The sequence below is a fragment of the Macrobrachium nipponense genome, chromosome 37, assembly GCF_015104395.2.
Source record: "Macrobrachium nipponense isolate FS-2020 chromosome 37, ASM1510439v2, whole genome shotgun sequence".
NCBI classification, from domain to species: domain Eukaryota; kingdom Metazoa; phylum Arthropoda; class Malacostraca; order Decapoda; family Palaemonidae; genus Macrobrachium; species Macrobrachium nipponense.
Window position 1 is genome coordinate 37087503 of NC_061097.1, and position 24454 is coordinate 37111956.

The following is a 24454-nucleotide window of genomic DNA, read 5'->3' on the forward strand; positions in this document are numbered from 1 at the left end:
GTGCGTTCGCCATGGCTGCTGTTGACCAAATGAGCGTGTATGATCAAACATCACTACACACTTGTCAAATATGCTGGCTAAACGTCATGTTGGACGAACCAGCTTCAAACAGCTTGTTCAATCCTTCAAACACGCCATTACATCCTCAAATTGGATTGTCAACGCCAATTTGAGCGTACGTGTTTGATAGTCTGTACTGCCCCTAACCTTGTGGTTGTTTAGAATTCTAGATAAATCAGTTGTATAAATTCCAAATAGCAGTGGACCCAAGAACGCAGCCTTTGGCACTCTTCTTTATAGGTGTTTCTTTTCTGATTTCACACTTGATATAAACACTGTAACCCTCCTGTTTTCTAAGTATCTTTTGTACCATTTGAGTGTATCCTCTTCGATTCCTGCTGCTCTCACGTCTTCCAGCATCATATAGTGGTCAACTGTGTCAAATGCTGCACTTAGGCCGAACATAACAGGATGCCACATTTTCTATTTGCCATAATTTCTACCATATGTAATTGCGCACTAAGTATTCTCTATTGGGTGGGTTTTGTAAGTCAGCTGACTGATCTTCAGACATAATATTGAGTTGTTTCAGGTGTTTCCACGATTGTCCATGAAATTCCGTTTCTGTAAGTTTTGATAATTGCCACGATAGGTTGTAAAACATATATTTGAATTTCCCGTTACCCTTTGTCTATCTTTCATACATTTGGTGTCCTGTCGGTCTAGGGGAAGAGCAAACTCGTCTAACTGAAGTATGTTGCATGGCAGCTCAGCGGTATTACCACAACATTGGCTCGAGTGCTAAGTTCAGCCACCTATTCAAGTCATCGATAACTCTTCATTTCATATGCTACGGCCAGACTATATCCCTGTGAATGAGAGGGGTTGGGGGGGGGGGGGGAGTGGCCTACCTATACCTTCACAGACCTCATGTAGGTGATTAAACGAATGCTTTGCTTGTTTGGTCTCTAGGAGACTTGTGCGATTAGTCGATGACTTATTCCTTGTCCGCACTGCCCATAAACCTAGTAGCGGCGGGTTTACACGGCCGAACAGCTCGCCGAGCCCGGTTGTCGAACCTACTTGTAGAACGGCTCGAAGAGCTTTCAGACAGTACATCGAACCTCAGTGTGCCTCGTGCTAAAACAACGTCAACATGTCTCTCGACCAGGATGATTTGATAGCCATTGCTTTAGCAGTGGCACTAAGAAGGAAAAAAAAAAGAAAAGATCAAAGTGGACGAAGGATTGCCTACTAAAAAGAGAAATTTTCACACACCAACTTGCTTGTTGCTTTAAAATTAGAGCCAGATGACTGGCGCAATTATTTGCGTATGGATGAAGACACGTACATTGATCTACTGAATCGTGTCAGCTCTTTCATTACTTATGAAGATACTACTATGAGGAAGCCATAACTCCACATGAAAGACTTGAGTGTCACTTTACGCTATTTAGCAACAGGAAGGTCACTTAATGATCTAAAATATTCTGCCATCATTTCCACCAGCTCTTTGTCATCTATCATACCAGACATGTGCTGCTATCTACAAGGTCCTTCACAAAGCCTATCTAAAGGCAATGAATAATTTGTAAGAGTTGTATATTTGTAAATGTTTATTGATAACATATGACACCTGAAATGTAGTAACATATATTATAGTAAGCTTGGTAAAAATGAGAAAAATAAAACATGTCCCAAGTTAACGTAGGGCATATGCTATATCCTAAGGTTGAAAATGTGAAAAGTACTGCGACATCCCGGAGTCACTACTGCTGTTACTGCAGTAACTATACACTGAGTTATTTGAAGGCATTTGGTAATGGTACCGGCTCTTGGTGTGTTGTAACTACTCGAGATGAAGAATTTAAATTCCCCATCTCTGCCTCAAAAAGTACATCATGTATGATTTTTCTAGTTATTATTGAAGTTCGCTGGTCCATTGCAAGTATCCTACGTGTGACGTATTTCCCGAAGCTATCCATACCAGACATGTCTGTATTTACAGATTCATCCAGTTTTCTTGCAACTGTATCCAATATTTGATCAGATTTAGAGAAACGTTTGCGAGGACGTCCCTGTTGGCTCGTGCTGGGTTTAGCATTTTCCGTTTCATCCCCTTCTTCATTCTGAAAGTAAAGATACATAAAATGAAAGTAATTGTATGTATGTATGTATGTAGGTGTGTATATACACACAGAATGCTTCCATAGGGATGATATTTCAAACAGAATAACTGTGCCAGGGTTATCAGTGGATCCTAATTCTGTTGCAAGTTTAGCGCACGGTCATGGAATGCGAAACTATTCCAAAATTGCTAAAGACGTACGTGTGAAATTTAAAGATTTCTTTAATAACGAGGGTGCAGTACCATGGCAAAGAGACTTCGTGTAAACCAAATAATAAAGTGTAGGTGTAGGCTACTGTTTTGTGGAATGACATTATACAAATATTAAAATAAAAGTACTGTATTACTTTGTTAAGATAAAGTATTTGTAACAATTACATGGACCTACTTTCTGTTAATAAAATATAATATATATGAGTTCTTTGTCACTTACCTCATCATTTATGTTGTCAATATCCCCCAGATTAGAGCAGCTCTCTCGTGCGACATCCTGATCTAATACAAACATCATCTCATCAGAAAACCAAAGTGATGTCGCATATATATCATCTGCTGAGGTCCCAGACGTCTTCGAGCTTTCTATTTTCTTGTGTTCTCTCCTAAAACTTGCTCGTAAGGAGTTTATTTTCTTCGTCAAGGCGTCTCGTGTGCAGTCAGGCTCGAGTTCTTTCAATATTTCATGCAGAGCCGCTATTCCTTTGTTTCTGGCTACTTTATTGGAATAGCCTTTTGATTTAACTTTCCATGAAGCTGGATGAGCCCGATATGCATGTATGAAATCAAGTACGACTTCCTTCTCATTCTTGCTCTCATTAATGGCAGCCATTATTCATTTCTTTGATGATGTTTCCTCCAGCAGGTTTGAATAACAACTGAGGTTCGATGTTCGACACCCGTTCACACGTTCACACCGTTAGTCAAACAATGTAGCTCCGCCCACAAAAGTCAAGATGAGCCTGACTTTCATCGAGCCGTTCGACGAGCGCGCTCGACAACCAAATAGCCCGTTTACACGCTCGAACATCAATTCAAACACAGGGTTGTCGAACCAGGCTCGACGAGCTGTTCGCCCGTGTAAACCCCGCTATATGCTACGGCCAGACTATATCCCTGTGAATGAGAGGGGTTGGGGGGGGGGGGGGGGGTGGGGGGGGGGGGGGGGAGTGGCCTACCTATACCTTCACAGACCTCATGTAGGTGATGAAACGAATGCTTTGCTTGTTTGGTCTCTAGGAGACTTGTGCGATTAGTCGATGACTTATTCCTTGTCCGCACTGCCCATAAACTTAATGGTATCTGACTTAAGTACTCTTTGCAATGGGCAGGTTTGAAAGTTTTCACTTGCAATATTATTTCAGGGTTTGATTTGAGAAACTCGAGAGTACAAAAAGGCAGGGGCTGACAATCGGCAGACCATACGACGGTGACCCAAGGTTACCTGTCAAAAACGTATAGTGGGCGTGGCTAAACTTGTCAAGCACGAAAGCATAACACCAGATTCGTTCAGTGTGTAAATATAAAATTTTTCTTTTAAAAAAAATCCGGATCAGAACCAATCATTACTCTATAACATACACAGTATTAATTCGTTAAATAATAAATCCTTATGAAAGACGCAAATCATATCACATTCCTTAAAATATCGTGATAATGTAAAAGAAATGTTTGTCTTTCTACTGAAGAGAACGAATCATTCTTCATTGTCCACAAGTCTTGGAAAAGAGTTGAGCAATACACATCCCTGAGTTTTAAATAATTGAATTTTCAACTAAAATAATCAAATGCATGTTTCTGGTCCCTAGTGTTGTGACAAATAATAATAAAGCCCTTTTTAAAAACCCCGACTTCCAGCTGTTTCGGTGTCGAGACGTCGTCTCACTTTCGAGACTTCTGATTGGTCAGCCGCGACAAACCCTTCTCCCATTGGCTGCCGGGACCCGTCTGGCAGAAGACTCGGGAGATACGCGGCCATGTTGTAAAAGTGTAAACAAACCTCAGGTGAGACCGTGAGAGACTTCTAAGGTAAGGATCTGCGTAGACGATTGTTTTTTGACAACGTCTTCCGCGGACGGAAACAACTTACCGAGTATTTTTATGGGTTTTGTGGATGTTTTTATTTAGTTTATGTCTTGTAGATGAGTTTACACGAGGCATTTAGGGATTCTTTTCGTATGCCAAGCATAGAAGCCCTTGATAGGATAAACCAGGATATTTTTCTTTAGACATATGGTAATTAACGATAAATTAAAATAATAATGCTTTGAACCTTACTCTTAGCTAGAAATACGAACGATATATTTTTCTGACTGATTATATGAGTTAGCCTAATAGGTAGTCATGGTCTGTGTATTGGGAGAGAGAGAGACCGCTGTCTGTGAAAGGGATAAATCTAGGTACTTCCTGGGGGATTAGCTAATTTATGGTTTACGTATTATTTAATGTATAAAATACATATTTCAAAATCTTGAACACTACTTGCACACAAATTTTCATTATAGTAAATTATACTGTGTAACAAATGCTCTTTTTCAAGCAAATTAATCATTCTCCAGCCTAAAATCATTAAATATTCTCATTGTGTCAGTGTGACTATAAAGTCAAAAGGATGCACAGTCAAACAGCTGACACTGCAAGGATTTTATAACAGCATAAATAAAGTTATCAGCCAATGCTAAATTGGAGAAATGGTCTTGAAAACTGGATAGGTAGGAGTCAGTAAACATCTTGGGACAATTCTAATGAATTTATGAAATTTTAATTGGTTGCGGATTTTAAATAATTATTATATCATGGAAGTTCCAATTTGTTTATTGTCCCCAAGTTTTGGCCAGTGTTATCTAAAAGCTTTTAGTTAAAAATAGAGTCAAGAACAATGAAGGCTGGTGATTTACATTATGATAGGAAAACTTAAAGGCTTGGAATGCATAAAAATATCAGAAAATATTTTAACTTAGGGCTAGAAGTAGAAGAAAAAGAGAAGCATGGTACTGAAACAAAAGGACGCCAGTTGAGAATGAGGAACTCTTATTTTGCCAGTGGAAAAACCTAACCTTTCCTAGAATGCTGTGTCATGACCAAACCAGACCATACCTGTATAACCTGCATGGCTTAGGCTGCCTTGCCCTGACCTGGCCAGGTGGGCATCACCCCTGGACCTCCAAGCAACGCTGAACGTCGGAAACATGGATTGATCTTCTATTTGTAGGTAGTGTTAGAGAGCCTGCTCCTGTCATTCTCATAACTAGGTACCCAACATGAGAAAGTAATGGAGACAGAAAGGAAGTGAGGCTAATAGGCCTATGCCCTACTACATAGTTAATAGTGACAAAACTGCCATAAAATATTCAAACATGGCATGGTCATGTGGGAAGAACCAAGGATGATAGGTTGGTTAAAAGAGTATAATTCAGAATTGTTTTGAGGAATGAGAAGAGGAAAACTTAGAAAATGATGGCTAGATGGTTTAAGAGAGTTGTGAGAAAGAGGGGACCTTTCTGTCATGGAAGTGCAAGTGTACTTGTAGGATAGAGATGCATAGTCCAGTGTATGCAGGGGGTTTTGACACACTGCCTTTGTAGGATAGAGATTCATGGTCCAGTGTATGCAGGGGGTTTTGACACTGCCTTTTTATGGTACTTTGTTTTTATTACCAGAGTGTTGATAACTTTAATTATGCTGTCATAAAATCCTTGCAGTGTCAGCTGTTTGAGTGTGCATCCTTTTGACTTTATACTGACACTGACACAATGAGAATATTTAATGATTTTAGGCTGGAGAATGATTAATTTGCTTGAAAAAGAGCATTTGTTATACAGTATAATTTACTATAATGAAAATTTGTCAGACTTGCACTGAAAATGTATTAGACCAGTTTGTATTTGTGAAATCATATGTTTGTCCATCCTGTTTTTCTTAATCTTTTCAGATATGAAGAAATTGAAGAGGGACACTCTTGACATGCCCATCTTAACTGGAAGTGAGCCCATCCAATGTAGAATAATGTTATTGTCAATTTCTGCTCTTAAAATTAAATATTGACCTAAAAAGCTTGCCGTACTGTAATTTTATACATCAGAAGATTAGAGTGAGATTGTGTGGATGTCTATCATGAAAAGTACAATTGTAATTTGATTGCAGCACTTATGATGTGATTTTTTTCGTTCCTAGAGCATTGTGGTTTTAGGTTATGATAACCAAGTCATTAGCTCCATACTTTGTGGAAAATCTGAACAAATATATGTAGTTACAGTGTTGCTGTTTTGCTTACTAAAGTACTTTAGTCATTACAGTTACATATAATGCAAGATAGAAAGCTTGTATTTTGTATACATACTTAGGTGCAGAATGTAATTTGAAGTCTGTTAATTTTTTTTAATGCATTGCTGTATTGATAAGTATTTTGTGGAAACACTTTTCCATTTCTCTGATTGTGTCTGTGAATCATAGTAATCTAAATAGATCCTTGATGTAACAATTTTCTCTTTACAATATGAGCAATGCTGTTTATAACTCTAGTCAAGACTAAGGTAATGAAGTAGGACATAGCTTTTGTAGAAAATGAATAACCAGGAAAGTGAAGCGGTTCAGGAGTATCACCAAGTTCTGGCTGGTGTTGAGTGTCATGATGGTTCAGACATGGTCGCCAGCCTGGCCATGGTCACTGATGACAACTCTGTTAGTGGAGATGTATCAAGTGAAATCATAACCAGTGATGTAACTACAGAAGTCATAACGGGCGAGGAGATTATAACGGCTAACGAGACTTTAGTGATATCGTCGGACGGGGATCTGAACAGTATAAAAGAAGTCGATAGTGCCAGTAATGGAGACCCTCTGCAGGTCAACGAAGAAGAGAAGACGCTGCAAGAGCAGTTAGTTTTCATCCATCAGCATGATCAGCACATAGAAGAGCAGCAGCAGCAGCAGAATTTGCAAGTTAGATCTCAGCATATCATCTCAGCTCAGCAGCCTCAAGTCCAGCAGCCAGTTTTGACAGTGACGAATACTCACCAGCATCCTGTGTCTCATGGAATACCGATAAGACCAAACATAGGTGATATTGTGCCAAGTGTGTTGCCAGTAAGTACAAATAATTCAGTTCCTTCCAGCCTACACAGTAGTATCTCTGGTGGACCTATATGCCCAAGTAACATATCACTAAATTTACTTGCTAATCCCTCAACTGTAACTACCACTGTTGAACAACCCAACAATGGACCTTGCTCATGTTTTGTTTGTGGACGTCACTTATCAGATCCCAGCGAAAGGTTTTATTATTTAAAATCTCAAAAGTTATTTAATACACAAATTACGTTGCTAGAATTGTTGAGTGATGTGTTGAATCAGACTGTGGTTACAAATACTGGATCTGTGGATTTGTGCTCAAGGTGTTCGGAACTGATCAATGAAACTGATAGTGCTTACACCCATCTGAACCGTTTAAAGAAGCAGATAAGTAACTTGTTCACTGGCAATCAACGTCCAAAGTTAACATTCCAAGTGTTACCCAAAACTAGTCATTTAGGGACAGTTGGGTTAAATTCTGCTCCAGTAGTGTATCACCCTCCAAAACTGAATTTAGATGATTTAGCAGCTACCAGACCCAGACGGGGAAGGCAGCCCAAAAAAGTTGAAATGCTCAAGAAAAACAAATCAGAGTCGGCAGCATCAGAGACACCTATCGTGCAAATTAAGAGGAAGGGTGGTCGTCCACGTAAGCCATATGCCTGTCACATATGCAAGCGCAAATTCCTCACAAAGGAGATGGTGGCCAGCCACATGATCAAAGAGCATGATATGCATCCTACAGGGTTGGTGAGACCTATTTTAGGGGCACGAGATTCACCAGAACCTGGTTTGGGAGTACAGGATCATGTGAAGAGTGATAAAACCAACAACAAAAGTACACAAGTTAAACAGGAGCAAGAAGATTCCAAGGAGAAAAGTGTGGTTCCCATTAAAAGTAGCCCGTTGAAAGTAGAATCTGTATCTAGTAGTAGTCTGTCAAACACCATTGTATCTGTGACACATACTGGAATTGGGCGTTCCTTTACAACTGCTCTTAATTCAGTAGAGCAGCCGAAGGTGGGGATGGATGCTGCATCACAGTTGCTTGCTTCCATGCGCCCTATTCAGCCCAAACCCCAGACAATGATACAGACGGCTCCAGATGGTTCAATGGTATTGTTAATGAATCCAACTGTTGTCGATTCATCACCAACTGTTATCAAAGTAACGCCTGGATATATGAACCTTAAACCAGGCCCTTACGCCTGTGATAAATGCAGGAAGACATTCCTTGATGAAAAGAGTCGTAAGATGCACAGAATAGCGGCCCATGGTTTTAGGAAGCGGAAACGAGATGACGATGAGGACGAGGAAGATGATGAATATGGAGATAAGCATGATGGCCACGAAAACTTATGGCATTGCCGCTTGTGCGAGAATTCGTTCACAAGCAAGAAAGCACTTGCAGACCACAAAAAGTCTGTTCATCCACGTTGCAGTGAAAATGGTGGTGTTACTGATGGGAGACATCGTGTTCACCCTTGTGACGAGTGCGATCAAATATTTAATTATAAATATGAATTAGAACGCCATCGAGAGACGCACGTGCCTTACACGCAGATGGGCCCTCACGAGTTTGTGTGCTGTGTTTGTGGGCTGAAGGTTGCAAGTAAGGCAGCATTGAAGATCCACCTTCACCGTTTCCACAACAAGGATGAAGAGACAAAGGACTATCTGTGTTCTGAGTGTGGCTACATGGCTTCTACCAAGAAAGCCTTTACCGACCACCAGCGTATCCATAGTGACGATCCCGGTCCCAAAGCCAGGTGCACTATCTGTGACAAGGAAATGCTTGCGTCATCTTTCAAGATTCACATGCTTCGCATGCATGGAGAAGCCAAGCATCCCTGTGATACGTGTGGTCTGAGGTTTACAGTGAGATCGGACTTGATGAGACATCTCAATACAACTCATTCAACTTTGCGACCATATGACTGTGACCTGTGTGCAGAGAAATTTATTACCTCCGACGCCCTAAGGTATGTGATTGTTTTGTAGCTAAATAGGACTGCTTATGTATTGCTTATATAAAATTTTTTAAACAATAGATTTGTCATTTATGTAATTGGTGTGGCATGACCTTTGTCATACAACAATAGATTTATAAATTTACTGTTCGTTATAAACAGTTATTTTTTTCATGGTATGTTGTCACAAGTAATGATGAAAATATGATAAATTGAAAATAAGAATTTTTAAAAAGCATAATTTTTGTTTGATATAACATCTGCCTGTAGATATGAGGTGATTGGGTTAGGTTAAAGAAATTTTACAGATTCTGAGCTTTGCAATTTGTTCATGAAACTTACCTGTCAGATATATATATAGCTGTATTCTCTGAAGTCCGACAGAATTTCTAAAAACTTACGACACACGTAGTGGGAGTAGGGTGGTTAGTACCCATTCCCGCCGCTGGGAGGCGGGTATCAGGAACCATTCCCATTTTCTATCAGATTTCTTCTGTCGCCGGTGTTGTAAACATCTGTTTACAGCACCTCCCCCTCGGGATTTTGGAAAACTTTCTTTGCTTGAGTATCCTCTTGACTTTTTGGTTATTTGTTATTGGATCGATAGCTTGGCATACGTGACTTTGGATTGTTTTTGATTTTGGCTTGGTTTTTTCCTTAAATATGTCAGATTCTAGTTCGGCTAGTGCCAGAGTGTGTATGAAAGACAAATGCAAGGTGAGGTTACCAAAAGCTTTGGTTGATCCTCACACAGTGTGTAAAGGTTGTAGGGGGCAAGTGTGTAGGTATGATTTTCGCTGCACGGAGTGTGAAAGTTTGAATGATGCTCAATGGAAGACTTATGAATCCTATGTAAATAAATTAGAGCGTGATAGGATCAGGTCGTCTTCCTCCAGGAGTAAATCGGGTAGTAGACAGGGTAATAATGTAACCCCTTCTAACCCTTCTTTAGATTTTGTGACTCCTAACCCCGTAGTGTTGCCTTCGGGCCCTCAAGTGGTGTCTGCGGAGGGTAATGCCCTTTCGCTATTTTGATTCTTTTGAAACTCTGGAATCTAAGGTTCTAGCCCTTGAAAACAGGGAAAGTGCTAAGTGTAGTGGTAGTGCCCCTAGTGAAGTGGAGGGGGCGTCAGATCGGCCCTATAGCGCCTCTAGGCTGGGACCTCTGCCGGACTCCCAGGACTCAGGGAGAGGGCATGTCGAAGGCCGAAGGAGAGTTACGGGGATCCCCCACCAATCTGACGTCCCTTCAGCAGTACCTGTTGACGCTTCCCAGGCTGCTAAGGAGCGTGCTCGAGCACGTGTCCTAAAGGATTGTTTCTCGTCTTCCGACGCGTCCTCCCCGCGCAAGGGGTGGGAATCTCGTTCGGATTCGCGACCTTTGAAGAGGACGTTTCAAGATCAGGACGCTTCACGTCATGCTCTGTCTGATTGGCATTCTTCTCCGGAAAGCGTGTCCTTTCCGCCCCAGAAGAAGGCTAGGTCGTCTTCCGATGATGACGTCTTTGAGTGCCCCAGTCGCTCTAGAGCTAAGGCTGTTCCTGGGAGAAGGAAGAAGGCGTCCCCTCGCCCCTCACCTTCTCGCAGGCATGGCTCTTCTCCTCGTATAGATCCTTCGCAGACGGAGATAATCCTTGCTATGCAGCGACAACTGGATGCTTTACTTAAGCAGAAGGAAACGGTTTCTGGCCGTAAGAAGGACGATAGACTTCCGATCAAGAGATCAAGTCTTCTCCGCCTGCTCGTCTTTCGTCCCCGTTTCATGGTATTTCGTCGTCTAGACTTCGTTCTCCCCAGCGTTCGTCTAGAGGTGGAAGTAAACGTCAGGAGAGAGAGAGGTTTCTTCATTCTGCCCTCTCTTCTCGACGTGAGGACGCTCGGCGTTCCGACATCGACGTTTCTGATGAAGATGCTTTAGTTTCTGACGGACGGAATTTGGTACGCACCGCTCCGCTTCGTCCTGCTTGTGTTGACGTTCATCGGGACGCTCGTCAAGTGTCAATTCCTGTCTCTTCGCGGGACGATCGTAGAGACGCTTCGAGGGACGCTAGGAGGGACGCTCCGCTCATCGCTTCTTTGGACGCTTCGTTGGACGCTTCGTTGGACGCTTCGTTGGACGCTCAGTTGCACGCTGATTTGGACGCTAGGTTAGACGCTCCGATGGACGCTAATAGACATCGTCGTAAGAGCGTCTTGGACGCGAGTACGGAAGTTCCCTCTCGATCGGACGTTGTTCCCGAGTCTTTAGATGACGCTACACGTCTTCCTTCTACTTCGCGTTCTACCCAAGTTGTGATTGCTGTTCCTGTATCGGCTAACGATTCTGTTAAGGATACGTTACCCTCTTCTTCTCGTCATCGGTCTGATAGGAGACTTGGAGTGAAAGGTCTTCTACCTCTTTCTTCGGAGTTTAACTCGGGTAAGGAAGAAGGGGAATTGAGCTGTTCTTCGGAGGAGGTTGATGAAGAACAACCCTCGACGTCGTCTTCTTCAGACTATCAAGTTTTGGCTCGGCTGCTCCGTGATTCTTTTGGAGATACCTTCCTTCCTTCTGCTCCTCCTTCTCCTCCATCGCAGTTTTCGTCGTCGAAAGCTAAGAAGACACCAGGGTTTGTTAAGATGAAAACGTTTTTGTCTACCAAGAGGGCTTTCCGGAAAGTTAACACTTGGATGGAGACTAGGAAAGCTAAAGGAAGCACCACTTTCGCCCTGCCTCCGTCTAGGCTTAGCGGTAAGGCAGGGATGTGGTATGAAACCGGTGAGGAGTTAGGTTTGAAGGTTCCGACGTCAGCACAGGGAGATTTCGCTAGCGTTGTAGATGCCTCAAGAAGAGCTCTGTTAGCCTCAGCGAAGGTGTCGTGGACTACGTCAGAGATGGATCATCTGTTGAAGGGTCTGTTTAGATCCTTAGAAGTATTTAACTTCTTAGACTGGTGTCTCGGAGTGCTAGACAACCAGTCTCGTAGCCAGATTCCGATCAGCTTGGGGGAGCTGTCCAGTGTTTTGTCATGCATGGACAAGGCCGTCAGGGATGGCTCAGAGGAATTAGCATCTCTTTTTTCAGCAGGCGTGTTGAAGAAGAGATCGCTGTATTGTAATTTTTGCGGCTAAGTCTGTCTCTCCCGCACAGAAGACAGAACTTTTGTATGCGCCGTTCTCAGAGTCATCTCTTCCCCCAGGCTTTGGTGAAGGATCTGGCAGTAAGTCTACAGGAGAAAGCCACTCAAGACTTTTTGACACAGGTCGTCGAGACGTCCTGCTGTCCCTTCCACGTCTTCAGGAGTTCAGTCCTTTTAAGAAGCAGAAGCCCTTTCGTGGAGGATCTTCAGCTAGATCTGTACCCCGAGGAAGAGGTCTTCCTAGAGGTAGAGCCCCGGCTAAGTCCAGGGGCAAGAAGTGAGAATGCGTGCCTTCAGTCACCGGTAGGAGCCAGGCTTCAGTTGTTTGGAGGAGCCTGGAGAGAAAGAGAGGCAGACACCTGGTCTCTCAACATTATAGAGAAGGGGTACAAGATTCCGTTCGTAAAGCCTCCCCCTCTGACTTCCACTCCCAGGGACTTGTCCCCGTCGTATCCTCAAGAAAAGCAAAGGATTCTTTTCGATCTGCTCGAGCAGATGCTCGAGAAACGAGCAGTGGAACAGGTCTTAGACCTGGCTACGCCAGGATTTTACAACAGATTGTTTCTTGTTCCGAAACACTCGGGAGGGTGGCGGCCAGTCTTGGACGTAAGTCGTCTGAACCTCTTTATAGAAAAGCAAAAGTTCAAGATGGAGACACCTCAGTCAGTTCTGGGGGCCTTAAGACCGGGGGATTGGATGGTATCACTCGATCTTCAGGACGCATACTTTCACGTCCCGATACACCCCCAGTCTATGAAGTACCTTCGGTTTCGTCCTGAAGGAAATGGTGTTTCAGTTCAGGGCTCTCTGTTTCGGTCTGAGTACGGCCCCATTTGTGTTCACCATCTTAATGAAGAATGTGGCGAGGTGGCTCCATCTTTCCAACATCAGGATCTCGCTCTACTTGGACGACTGGCTCATCCGAGCTTCTTCGCAGACCCGGTGCCTGGAGGACCTGAAAACGACTCTGTCTTTAGCTGCGTCCCTGGGACTTCTGGTGAACTTCGAAAAGTCACATCTGACCCCAACACAGTCCATCGTGTATCTGGGGATTCAGATGGATTCAGTGGCTTTTCGGGCTTTTCCGTCCCGTCCCAGGAACGTCAGCAACAAGGCATAGAGAAAGTGTCAGCCTTTCTAGGGAAGGATTCATGCTCGGTGAGGGAATGGATGAGTCTGCTGGGACCATTTCCTCGCTGGAGAAGTTTGTTTCCCTGGGGAGGCTACATCTCCGACCTCTTCAATTCTTCCTGTCGGACAATTGGACAGAGAAGGACAACTTCGATATGATCTTAACCATCTCAGAAGAGGTGAAGAGCCATCTAAGATGGTGGCTCGATCCGTTAAAGCTCTCAGAGGGCATATCCCTCAAGCTTCGGAACCCCGACCTAGTGTTGTTCTCCGATGCGTCATCCACGGGGTGGGGAGCAACACTAGGGGGGGAGGAAGTGTCAGGCACCTGGAGAGGGGAACAGGTAGCCTGGCATATCAACTTCAAGGAGCTGGCAGCGGTTCAATTAGCGCTCCAGTTCTTTCAGGACAAAGTCTCCCGTCGAGTAGTTCAAGTCAACTCGGACAATACCACAGCCCTGGCATACTTGAAGAAACAAGGAGGAACTCACTCTCGCTCCCTGTTCGCTCTAGCGAAGGAAATTCTGATTTGGGCGAAGGAGAGAGAGATCACGATCTTGACAAGGTTCATTGCCGGAGTCGAGAACGTCCGGGCGGATCTCCTCAGTCGACAAGGTCAGTTGCTGCCGACAGAGTGGACTCCAATCAGGACGTATGCCAGGAGCTGTGGAGTCTTTGGGGACGCCCCTTGGTGGACGTTTTTGCAACCGCAAGGACGGCGAGACTTCCTCTTTACTGCTCCCCAGTTCTCGATCCGGGGGCAGTAGCAGTGGACGCCCTGTTTATGGGATTGGACGGGCCTAGACCTCTACGCATTTCCCCCCATTCAAGATTCTGGGGGAAGTGATGAGAAAGTTCACAGCTTCGGAGGGGACGAGGTTGACGTTAATCGCCCCCTTTTGGCCTGCAGCGATCTGGTTCACAGAGGTGATGTCCTACCTGGTGGATTTTCCGAGATCTCTTCCGTTAAGGAGAGATCTACTCAAACAACCCCACTTCGAGAGGTACCACAAAAACCTCTCCGCTCTGAGTCTGACTGCGTTCAGACTATCCAGAAGTTGGCCAGAGCGAGAGGTTTTTCGAAACCTGTGGCTAAAGCTATCGCCACCGCGAGAAGACCTTCGTCAATCGCGGTTTACCAGTCGAAGTGGGCAGCTTTTAGGCGCTGGTGTAGGAAGAAAGGAGTTTCCTCTACCACGACCTCTGTGAGCCAGATCGCCGACTTCCTTCTTTATCTCAGACGAGATTTGAAGCTCGCAGTGTCAACCATTAAAGGCTACAGAAGTGTCTTATCTGTAGTTTTTCGACATAGAGGTCTTGACCTTGCTAATAATAAAGACCTACATGATCTACTGAAATCTTTTGAGACCACCAAGGTACCGATGGCTAAGTTGCTTTCGTGGAATCTGGATGTGGTTCTCAAGTTTTTAACGTCAAGCCGCTTCGAACCTATTTACTCTGCCTCTTTGCGAGATTTGACGAAGAAGACTGTATTCCTAACTGCTCTGGCGACGGCGAAGAGGGTTAGCGAGATACAGGCGATTAGTAAACACAGTTCGGCTTCAAAGGGCATAATGCAATCTGACTCTTTGAGTATGTCATTCCTGGCTAAGAATGAGAACCCTTCCAACCCTTGGCCTAAGACGTTTGAAATCAAAGGTATGGCAGAAATCATTGGTCAAGAGCCAGAAAGAGTCCTGTGTCCTGTTAGGGCTCTTAAAGAATATCTTCGTAGGACAAAGGAGTGTAGAGGTTCTGCAGAGAACTTATGGTGTTCGGTTAAGAGGCCTAATATGCCCATGTCTAAGAATGCACTGGCATTCTTTTTGAGGAACACCATTAAGGAGGCGCACGCTTATTGTCAAGATAGTGACTTTAAGCTTTTAAAAAGTGTTAACGCTCATGAAGTAAGGGCTATTTCGACCTTCTATAGCCTTTCAGAAAAATATGGCTCTCAAAGATATTTTAAGTGCCACTTTTTGGAGAAGTAACTCGGTGTTCGCCTCGCACTATTTACGGGAGGTCAGAACGACATATGAGAACTGTTACTCTCTTGGACCATACGTCGCCGCAGACACTATCTTGGGGGCAGGAGGTAGCACTCATCCTTTCCCGTAGAAAAGGGTAGGTGAGTTTTTAATGTTCGTAATGTTTATGGTTGTAGGGTCGGCCGCCGAATGCGGTCTTCCCTTCTTTTAGCCTTTGGTATATGGGAGTATTTGGTTAGGCTAACTTAGGTGGTGGTTTTGCCTCGTTGTCCTCTTGAGTATGGTCATGGTCTAGTCACATTGTGGTCTCGTCCCTGTTGGCAGATCATCTAGAGCGCACCAACTACACAGGTCTCTACCTTGTTGGTAACTCTAGTGAAGCAGATGCAGGCTTGGGTGACAGTAATCACGAAGTCAGCTATGCTAACAGGTAAGGAACCAAGATGTCAATCATCTACATATATAGTTTCCTAAATCCTTTTCTGTCTCTCCCCCACCGCCAAAAGGTGGTGGATTCAGCTATATATATATCTGACAGTAAGTTTCATGAAAAAACAAAAATGATATTGTTAAGATACAATAAAGTTTGTTCATACTTACCTGGCAGATATATATATTTTAAGTACCCACCCACCTCCCCTCAGGAGACAGTGGAGATAGAAATCTGATAGAAAATGGGAATGGTTCCTGATACCCGCCTCCCAGCGGCGGGAATGGGTACTAACCACCCTACTCCCACTACGTGTGTCGTAAGTTTTTAGAAATTCTGTCGGACTTCAGAGAATACAGCTATATATATATCTGCCAGGTAAGTATGAACAAACTTTATTGTATCTTAACAATATCATATTTCCTTCTTAGGCTGATACAAACCATAGTTATTTGTGATTTATAACTGCAAGTTGCATGAAAATTTAGTGACAGAAGTGAATCTTGGTAATACCATTTGGTCATGACTAGATGGGGCGTGCTAGCGAAGTCATAAGTGGTCAATAAATATAGAGAAATATCTAAAAGGTGATACATACCAGGAAGTAAGGAGGAGGTGGGGGGAGCACAGTCCCCAGAAGATACCTTGCCCATTGATCAGTGTAGAGGCTTAAGAAAATTAGGATGATGAGTCTAACCCCAACATTTCACCAGGCTGCTACACAACATGGTCAGCAGCTACTATTGGACCAGTAGAGTTCTAATCTGTAGAATTACAGTTGACCCCCGCTTATTTGCAGTTTTGGATTCTCGGCTTTACCTGTTCGCAGATTTTTCTGTGGAATGTATATCCACATTATTCACAACATTTTTCATGGAGAAATATTCACCAATTACTGTATTTTTATATTATTTTTGTGACTAAATTATTTTTCATGATACAAATATTAAAATATGCAGGTATAAGCAATTTTAGAGGATGGTTTTTGTGTTTGAACTATCAAAATACATAGGCAGTTATAAGCATTTTGAAAGGGATGTCAAGTATTTGCAGATTATAGCTATTCCCTGGGGATTGTGGTCCCTATCTCCTGTGAATCCCGTAAGGGCTTGACTCTATGTGTTTTATCTCTGAAAGAAAAGCATATATGTACAGGCAGTCCCCGGGTTACGACGGGGGATCCTTTCCTGAGACACGTTGTAAGCCGGAACATTGTCAAAAATCCTAAGAAAACCTTAGTTTGTTCATGAAACTTACCTGTCAGATATATATATAGCTGTATTTTCTGAAGTCCGACAGAAATTCAAAAACTTCCGGCACACACAGTGGTCAGCCAGGTGGTTAGTACCCATTCCCGCCGCTGGGAGGCGGGTATCAGGAACCATTCCCATTTTCTATTCATAATTTTTCTGTCGCCGGTGCTGGAAACACCTGTTTTCAGTACCTCCGTCTTAGGATTTTGGAAACTTCATGGCCGCTAAATATCCTAATTGTCTTTTGATTTATTGACTTGGATTTGTGGCTAGGCATACGCTATCTTAAATTGTTTTGAATATGATTCATTTTTGTATATCTGAATCTAGTTAGGCTAGTTTCAGAGGGTGTTGTCTGCTAAGATAGGGTGTGGCTACCGAAAGCTTCGGTAGTTCCGCACTCGATATGCACGAGGGCTATGTGTCTTGCTTCTTTGTTGAGATTTGTCATGTGAAGGAGTGTGAGACTTTGTCTAATTCCCGTAAGGAGACGTATGATTCGTATGTACGCAATTAATCAGTAAACAAAGTCAGGGTAGGCTAACCTACCTGTAGACTTTATTTTGCCTAACCCCGTAGTATGGCCTACGGGCTATAAATATGTCTCGTGAGGTAATGCCCTTTACGTTATAGATTCCATCTGTATCTTGGAATCTAAGGTGCTCGCTCTCCTATCATTGTGGTGAAGAGTGCTACTTCTGTAGTTGTTACTCCTAACCCTGTAATGTTGCCTTCGGGCCCTAAACAGTTTCTGTAGAGGGTATTGACCTTTCTCTGATACTCTATCGATTCGTAACTTAGAATCGAAAGTGCTGGCTTTGGAGAGCAAAAGTGAAGTGGCTAAGTGCAGTGACAGTGCCCCTTGTGTAGTGGAGGGTGCGTCAGATCGGCCTTATTTCGCCTCTAGGCCGGGACCTCTGCTTGACTCCCAGGAACAGGGAGAGAGCATGTCGAAAGCCGAAGGAGGGTTACGAGGAACTCCCACCGATCTGACGTGCCTTCGGCAGACGTGAAGTTACTCCCAGGCTGCCAAAGTGCGTGCACGAATCCTGAAGGATTGCTTCTCGTCCTCCCTGCGCAGGGTTTGGAGCTTTCGGAAGGACTCGCGCCCTCTAAATAGAAGCTTTATAGAAGAGGACGTTTCACGTCCTCTCTCTCTCTCTCGTCATGCGTTGCAGTGAGAAGTAAGAAGGCGAACGTCGCCTGAACTCGTGTACGCCATTCCACCGAGAAAAGGGAAAGCAAGTCATATTAGCAGGACGCTTTTGAGCGCGGACGTCCTAGCTTTGTTGCTGTGAGAATAAGAAGGCGTTCCCTCGCCCCGCGTATTCTCACACGATCAACCCTTCACCTGAGACAGTTCGTGCAGTCGGTTTTCTCTCCGAGATGTCTAATGCTCTTCCCTGAAGGCAGTTTCGCTTGCATTGACGCCTGTCAGGAGCGTGACGCTTTTCTGCACGCTTTTTTTTTTGACGCTCGGCTTGGACGGGACGTTCGGATGGACGCCAGGCGCGCGCGGGTGCACGCCAAGCGCGCACCAGTAGACGCCGAGGCCGAGTGCACGCCAGTGGATACCGAGCGCGAGCGGCGCGCGCCAGTGGACGCCGAGAGTGCTCGCTGCTCGCCAGTGGACCCCTCCGAGCGTGCTCGCTGCTAGCCAGTGGGGACTGCCGGGGGCCGCGCGAGCGCGCCAGCGCACGCCAGGTGTTTCGCCTGGCTGAACGTTTCTGTTGAAGTCTTCAAGCTGATTTGGGCCTAAAGATTTTTTACCTAACTTCGGTGATCCCTTCTACATCGCCTGTGAAGTAAGCAGTGCTTCGGAGGAAGCTTAAAGTGAAAAGGCAACTTCGTTTTCGAAACCCAGCAAGACCACGGGTTTCGTGAATTATAGAGGTCTCTGTCAGTAATATTGCTTTTCGTAAAGTCCAGGATTGGATGGAGTTATGGAAAGCTCAAGGAAAGATCTCTTTTGCTCTACCGCAGTCAAGACTTTGCGGTAAGGCAGCTATGGGTTATGTAAAAGCTGACGTCCTGCACGTCAGGACTCTCGGCAACGTTCAGTAGGTTTCTTGCAAAGGCACTCATCAAAAGGACGCTCTTCAGGAAAGCGCAAGACAGGACTTCCTTTGCCATACTGCCAATAAATTTTGATACGGAAGAGGAAGCTGGTTGGAGAGTTTCTTCCTCTTCCCAGGATAATTTTGCAAGCTTTTTAGCCCATCTGAAAGGGCGGCTTTTCCAAGGATTGATAGATTTTGTTAGTTCCTAGTCGGGAACTACGCTGCCGAATTGAACATCGTCGTTCTAACTGTCGTAAGCCGTCTCTTAACAGGATTCTTGACCCTTCCTCGTTTGAGACGGGAATCGAAAATAAAATGCTCGACTTCCTGGATTACGTTTTGTCAATTCAGTGAATTTCCCCCATTGACAATATACTATCGTTTTGTCAAGTAAGTGGGTATCCCCTCATTGACAAAATATCTCTTTGTCCCGTAAATGGGTTATTTCTCATTGACAAACTTCTCATTAACTTTATATTGCGTAAGCGGATAAGCTCTTATTGACAAGATTCGGAAGAGCTCTCATTCATCATTCGCAGACTCGTACAAGAAATAGACTTGTAGACTACGTCAATGAACGCTTATGTCCAATAACATGAGAAGCTTGAGCTGTCCGCTTCAATTCTCTTGAGTTTTGTTTATGAAACTTGCCTGTCAGATATGTATGTAGCTGTATTTCCGAATTCAGCTATAGTATATATGTCTGCCAGGTAAGTATGAAAAAACTTTATTGCAATATAATATCATATTTTGCCTTGCGTTATTTTACTACTGGTTGGTTCAAGTCATATACGCTTGCTGTAGTTACCTCTTCGTATGGCAAACCGAGAGGTCTATTGGTCTATTATTTTAAGGACATTTAATCGTTACTCCCTGCAGCCTTCCAGGAGTTTCCGATTTATCTTTTACCGTTGTATGGTAGTGTTATGACGACACGAACGCATCTATATATTTAGCGTTTTCTGTTTCGCTTAAATATACCAGCTTGAGAGTCTCTTTATGCTAAAAATTACGGACCTATTTCTTCGTAGAATAGGGTAGCTGGCAACCCAGGCATAAAGTTAAGAGACGACGATCGTAAGCTGCTGCTGTCACTGTCCTCTCCGCCAGTTCCAACTCCGCAAACGAGGCCAGTACATGCTCGTTTCGCTGTCATGCGCGGTAGGTTACGTCTCTCTCTCCTGCGGGATTGACTGACTAACCGTATCTCTGTGCTTGCAGTTACGTCTCTCTCTCTCCTGCGGGATTGACTGACTAACTGTATCCTCTGCCCTACAATCACGTACTTTAGCCTAAGATTGAGGGGATTTCTTACATGAATGAATAAACATTGCATTCGTTTTTGCCTTACTATGTTCTCAGAGATATCTCTTACTCCTTTCGGTGCTCGTTACCGCACGGTATAGGACTACGAGTCTACCGCAACATTTCACTATTATATGCTCTCCTGCTTAGGCAAAGCGCAGCCTTTTTATGTTTAGGGAAGTAAACATACTGTGGGAGGGAATGGATGAGCTTGCTGGGGACCATTTCCTTCCTAAAGAAGTTTGTTTCCCTGAATAGACTGCAATTCAGACCTCTACAGTTTTTTCCTACCGGGAAACTGAAATTTTATTAAAGATCTAGGAATGATTCTGAACATCTCTCGGTGCGTTAAGTATCACTTGAGGTGATAGAAAGAAGGTGCCGGACATCTGGAGAGGGTTTCAGATGTCCTGGATCATAATCTGAAAGAAGTGGAAGCAATTCTGTCGTCCCTCCAGTCCTGGAAACGAGTTTTTGGAACCAGTGGTCCATATCAACTCTGATCTTCCACAGCTCTCTCATATCTTAGGAAGTATCTTCTCTCGGTCCCTGTTCGGGTTTACGAGAAAGAGCCTATTATAACAACAGGCGTAGAATGTAACGATCCTCTAGAGGTTCGTTACAGGATTGCAAAAGTCCGTACGAATCGTCTCGATCGACGGCAGCAACTACTGACTTCCGAGTGGAATCTTTCTTTAGAAGTATTTTGAGAGTTATGGGACTTTAGGGACGTCCTTTCATACATCTCTTCGCTATGATATTGAACAGGGATGGATGTTTAGTCTCTTTTCCCCTTTTCAAACGCTTAGGAAATGTAATAAGATGATTTATACCATCACAGGGAAGCGGACAATGACGCTAATCGCCCCATGTTGGCCTTCAAGATCCTAGATTCACAGAGGTCACGTCCTTCCAAGGACCTTTTCCGAGAGAGTCGGTCTACTTTAACACGAAAGGTACCTATAACCTCTCCGCTCTGAGTCTGACTACGTTCAGACTATCGAGATGTTGACAGCATAAGATTGCCGTCTTCCCTTTCCGTTTGAAGAATGGGATAAGCTGGCAGTCACAACTATTAAAGAATACGCAAATATGTTGTTGACGGCCTTTGGGCTCAGAGATTTGCTTCTGTCAAACAACAAAGCCCTTCACGATCTTTGAGTTCTGTGGAATCTCGAAACTCGCTCACCATCTACTTTTTGTCTCACCTGTTTTCTCGGAGTCAGACACTCGTGCGAGATCAGGAGACACATAGTAGCCCTGAGTTTCTTGTTGACGAAGTCGGTTGCGTTTACACACCCCCGATGATCGTTAACATTGAGACCAGGTTGGACTGTCAGGCATTCGTCCTTCGGGACTGAATCGCCTTTTTGCTCCTCGCTCCTTTCTCCTGGCACCAGAAGCTCGAGTCAGGAGTGGCTCAGGAGTTGATTCGCTAACGACGTTGGGTTGCGTTCATACCCCAAGGTTTGCTTAGCTTGAATCGCCCAGGCAGTCCAGACACTCATCCTTCAGCGAAGAATAGTGCCTTATGGTCTTCAGGGTACAGCCTTGCTGTCCTTGATTCGTCTGACTGGTCAACTGGTCGGTCACCTGACTTTAGTACAGACTGACTGCATGTCCAGATCGAAGCTTTCAATATGGAACTTAGACATAGTCTGAAGTTCTTGATGTCAAAGCATTCGAACATCTCCTACCTGTTAACTTCTTGCACGTGATCAGGAAGGCCTTTTTCTAACCACCCTAGATACGACAAAAAGAGGGTTAGTGAGGTTTTCAGCCATCGTCAGAAGTTTTGGCATTAGAGAACACAAGGCGGTGCGTTCTCTAAGCCTTCCGTTGTGGTCTAAGAATGGAAACCCGTCTTGTTCTTGGGCCAGGAGCTTGGAATCAAGGATGGCACAAGTTATTGGGCAGGAGCCAGAGAGAGTCCTGTGCCCTGTCAGGTCTCTCAAGTTTTATCTACATAAAACTCAAGAAAGTCGAAGTCGTACGGACAATCTGCAGTGTTCCGAAAAGACCAGACTTGCCCATATCGAAGAACACCCTGGCTTTATTGTTAAGGAGTTCTTTCAAAAAAGCTCCTTCATTGTGTTGGCACAAAGATTTGAAATCTTTTGATTTGAATGCTCACGAGGTGAGGGCGCGGCCTCGGAAGCATTTCAACAGAGCGTGGCACTCAGCAACATCCTGAGTACCATGTTTTAGCGAAGCAACTCTGTGTTCAATTCACACTCCCTGCGAGATGTGAAGATGGCATATGAGATCTGCTGCTCGCTAGGGCCATACGTGTCTGCAGACACAATCTTGGGGGCAAGTAGTACCACTCATCCTATCCTGTAGAAAATGGTTAGGAAGAGCTCTTAATTTAGTAGTTGAGTCGCCGACAACGGTGACTTCTTAACTCTTAAGCCTTAGTTAACACACCTTAACTTTGGCTAGGTTGGTCAGGTGGTGATATATATTTTTATATATATATTTATTTTACTTCTTAGCCCTCATGGTATGGTCAATATGGTCTAGTCACGTCGTGGTCTCGCCCCTGTTGACAGATCATCTGGAGTGCACCAGCTATATAGGTCTCTACCCTCGCTGGCGAACTCTAGTAGCACAAGCAGACTTACATGGCAATAACCACGAAGCCAGCAATGCTAACAGGTGGAACCAAGATGTAAATCATCTGCATGCATTTGTTTCCCAAAATCCTTCTATTCTGTCCCTTCCCACCTCCAACGGTGGGATTCAGCTATATATATATCTGACAGGTAAGTTTCATGAACAAAATGATATTGTTATGATACAATAAAGTTTGTTCATACTTACCTGGCAGATATATATAATTAAGTACCCACCCACCTCCCCTCAGGGGACAGTGGAAATAAAAATTATGAATAGAAAATGGGAATGGTTCCTGATACCCGCCTCCCAGCGGCGGGAATGGGTACTAACCACCTGGCTGACCACTGTGTGTGCCGGAAGTTTTTGAATTTCTGTCGGACTTCAGAAAATACAGCTATATATATATCTGCCAGGTAAGTATGAACAAACTTTATTGTATCATAACAATATCATTTTTAATGCTTTGGGTGTATTAAAAACTATGTAAACTGCATTCTTATTGCATTTTTCATCCAAAATACCTTCAAATATTGATTATTTTGTATTTTTGGAGTCATATTTCTTCTGCCAGATTAGTGTTGTAAGTGTTGTAACCCTGCAATAATTTCTGATAAATATAATTGAAAAGCGTAACCTCGGAACGTCGTAAGCCAAACCCGTCTTAAGCAGGGGACTGCCTGTACAAGTAGAAGGAGACCTCTGCATCACCATTCAGAACTGTATTAATGTCCTCAGTTAGTGTAAAAGTGACACTGAGCCAAGGGAAATAAATTTATCATACAAATGAAACAAAATCTTTTTGAAATTAGTTAAGGTCATATACAGTGAGATGAGAATAAAGTTTTGGAGACATGTCTGTAGATTGCATTGCCATGAATGTAGGCTACCATAAAGTAACAGATTTGTCTTAGATATATTAATGTTTTTCATCAGCCCATTCTTGATATAAATGAATATTGTGTCTGCTGTTTATATTATACTGCCTTTTGATGTTTAGCAGTAGTACCTTGGCCTATTCTGAAGGTTACACACCTTATGTGGACACATATGTCTAATTGTCTCCCTGTAAATCCAGGCGGTTGCATGTTCATCAAGAAGTCCTTTATTTAGATAAAATTATTGTCGTCTGGGTATCAGTTAACACTCAAACATGTGAAGATTACAATTGCAAAATAATTGAATCACTGAAAAGGACCACTGTATGCCAAAGCAATGACATAATATTTTATGCCTCTACAAATATCAAATTTATTGGTCTGTTTCAATATTTTGTTTGTATCATTCCCATTTTCATACAATCAACTTACCTGTCAGATATATACATAGCTAAGACTCCGTCGTCCCCGACAGAAATTCAAATTTCGCGCCACTCGCTACAGGTAGGTCA

The 24454-nt window shown here is 43.6% G+C and overlaps 2 protein-coding genes across 2 annotated transcripts in view; one reads left to right on the top strand and one right to left on the bottom strand.

Moving 5' to 3' along the window:
• Window positions 1-24454, top strand: part of LOC135209142 (zinc finger protein Xfin-like) — a 46427-nt gene that overhangs the window by 6817 nt on the left and 15156 nt on the right. Inside the window, exons 2-3 of the mRNA XM_064241799.1 lie at window positions 3980-4150; window positions 6054-9174. Coding sequence (XP_064097869.1) covers window positions 6686-9174 — 2489 coding nt within the window. The 5' untranslated portion in view covers window positions 3980-4150; window positions 6054-6685. The remainder of the gene's footprint in view (window positions 1-3979; window positions 4151-6053; window positions 9175-24454) is intronic.
• Window positions 1570-3004, bottom strand: LOC135208961 (uncharacterized). Its single transcript, XM_064241515.1, has 2 exons — window positions 2562-3004; window positions 1570-2129 (listed from the first exon to the last, which is right to left on the bottom strand). The coding sequence occupies exons 1-2, from the start codon at window positions 2952-2954 to the stop codon at window positions 1803-1805; spliced, it is 720 nt and encodes a 239-aa protein (XP_064097585.1). The 5' UTR covers window positions 2955-3004; the 3' UTR covers window positions 1570-1802.

Bases quoted from the DNA above. Each gene is read 5' to 3' on its own strand.
- LOC135208961 (XM_064241515.1), bottom strand. From the start codon at position 2,954: ATGGCTGCCATTAATGAGAGCAAGAATGAGAAGGAAGTCGTACTTGAT. The intron at 2,130-2,561 runs GTAAGTGACAAA...CTTTACTTTCAG, and splicing joins TTGACAACATAAATGATGAG to AATGAAGAAGGGGATGAAAC.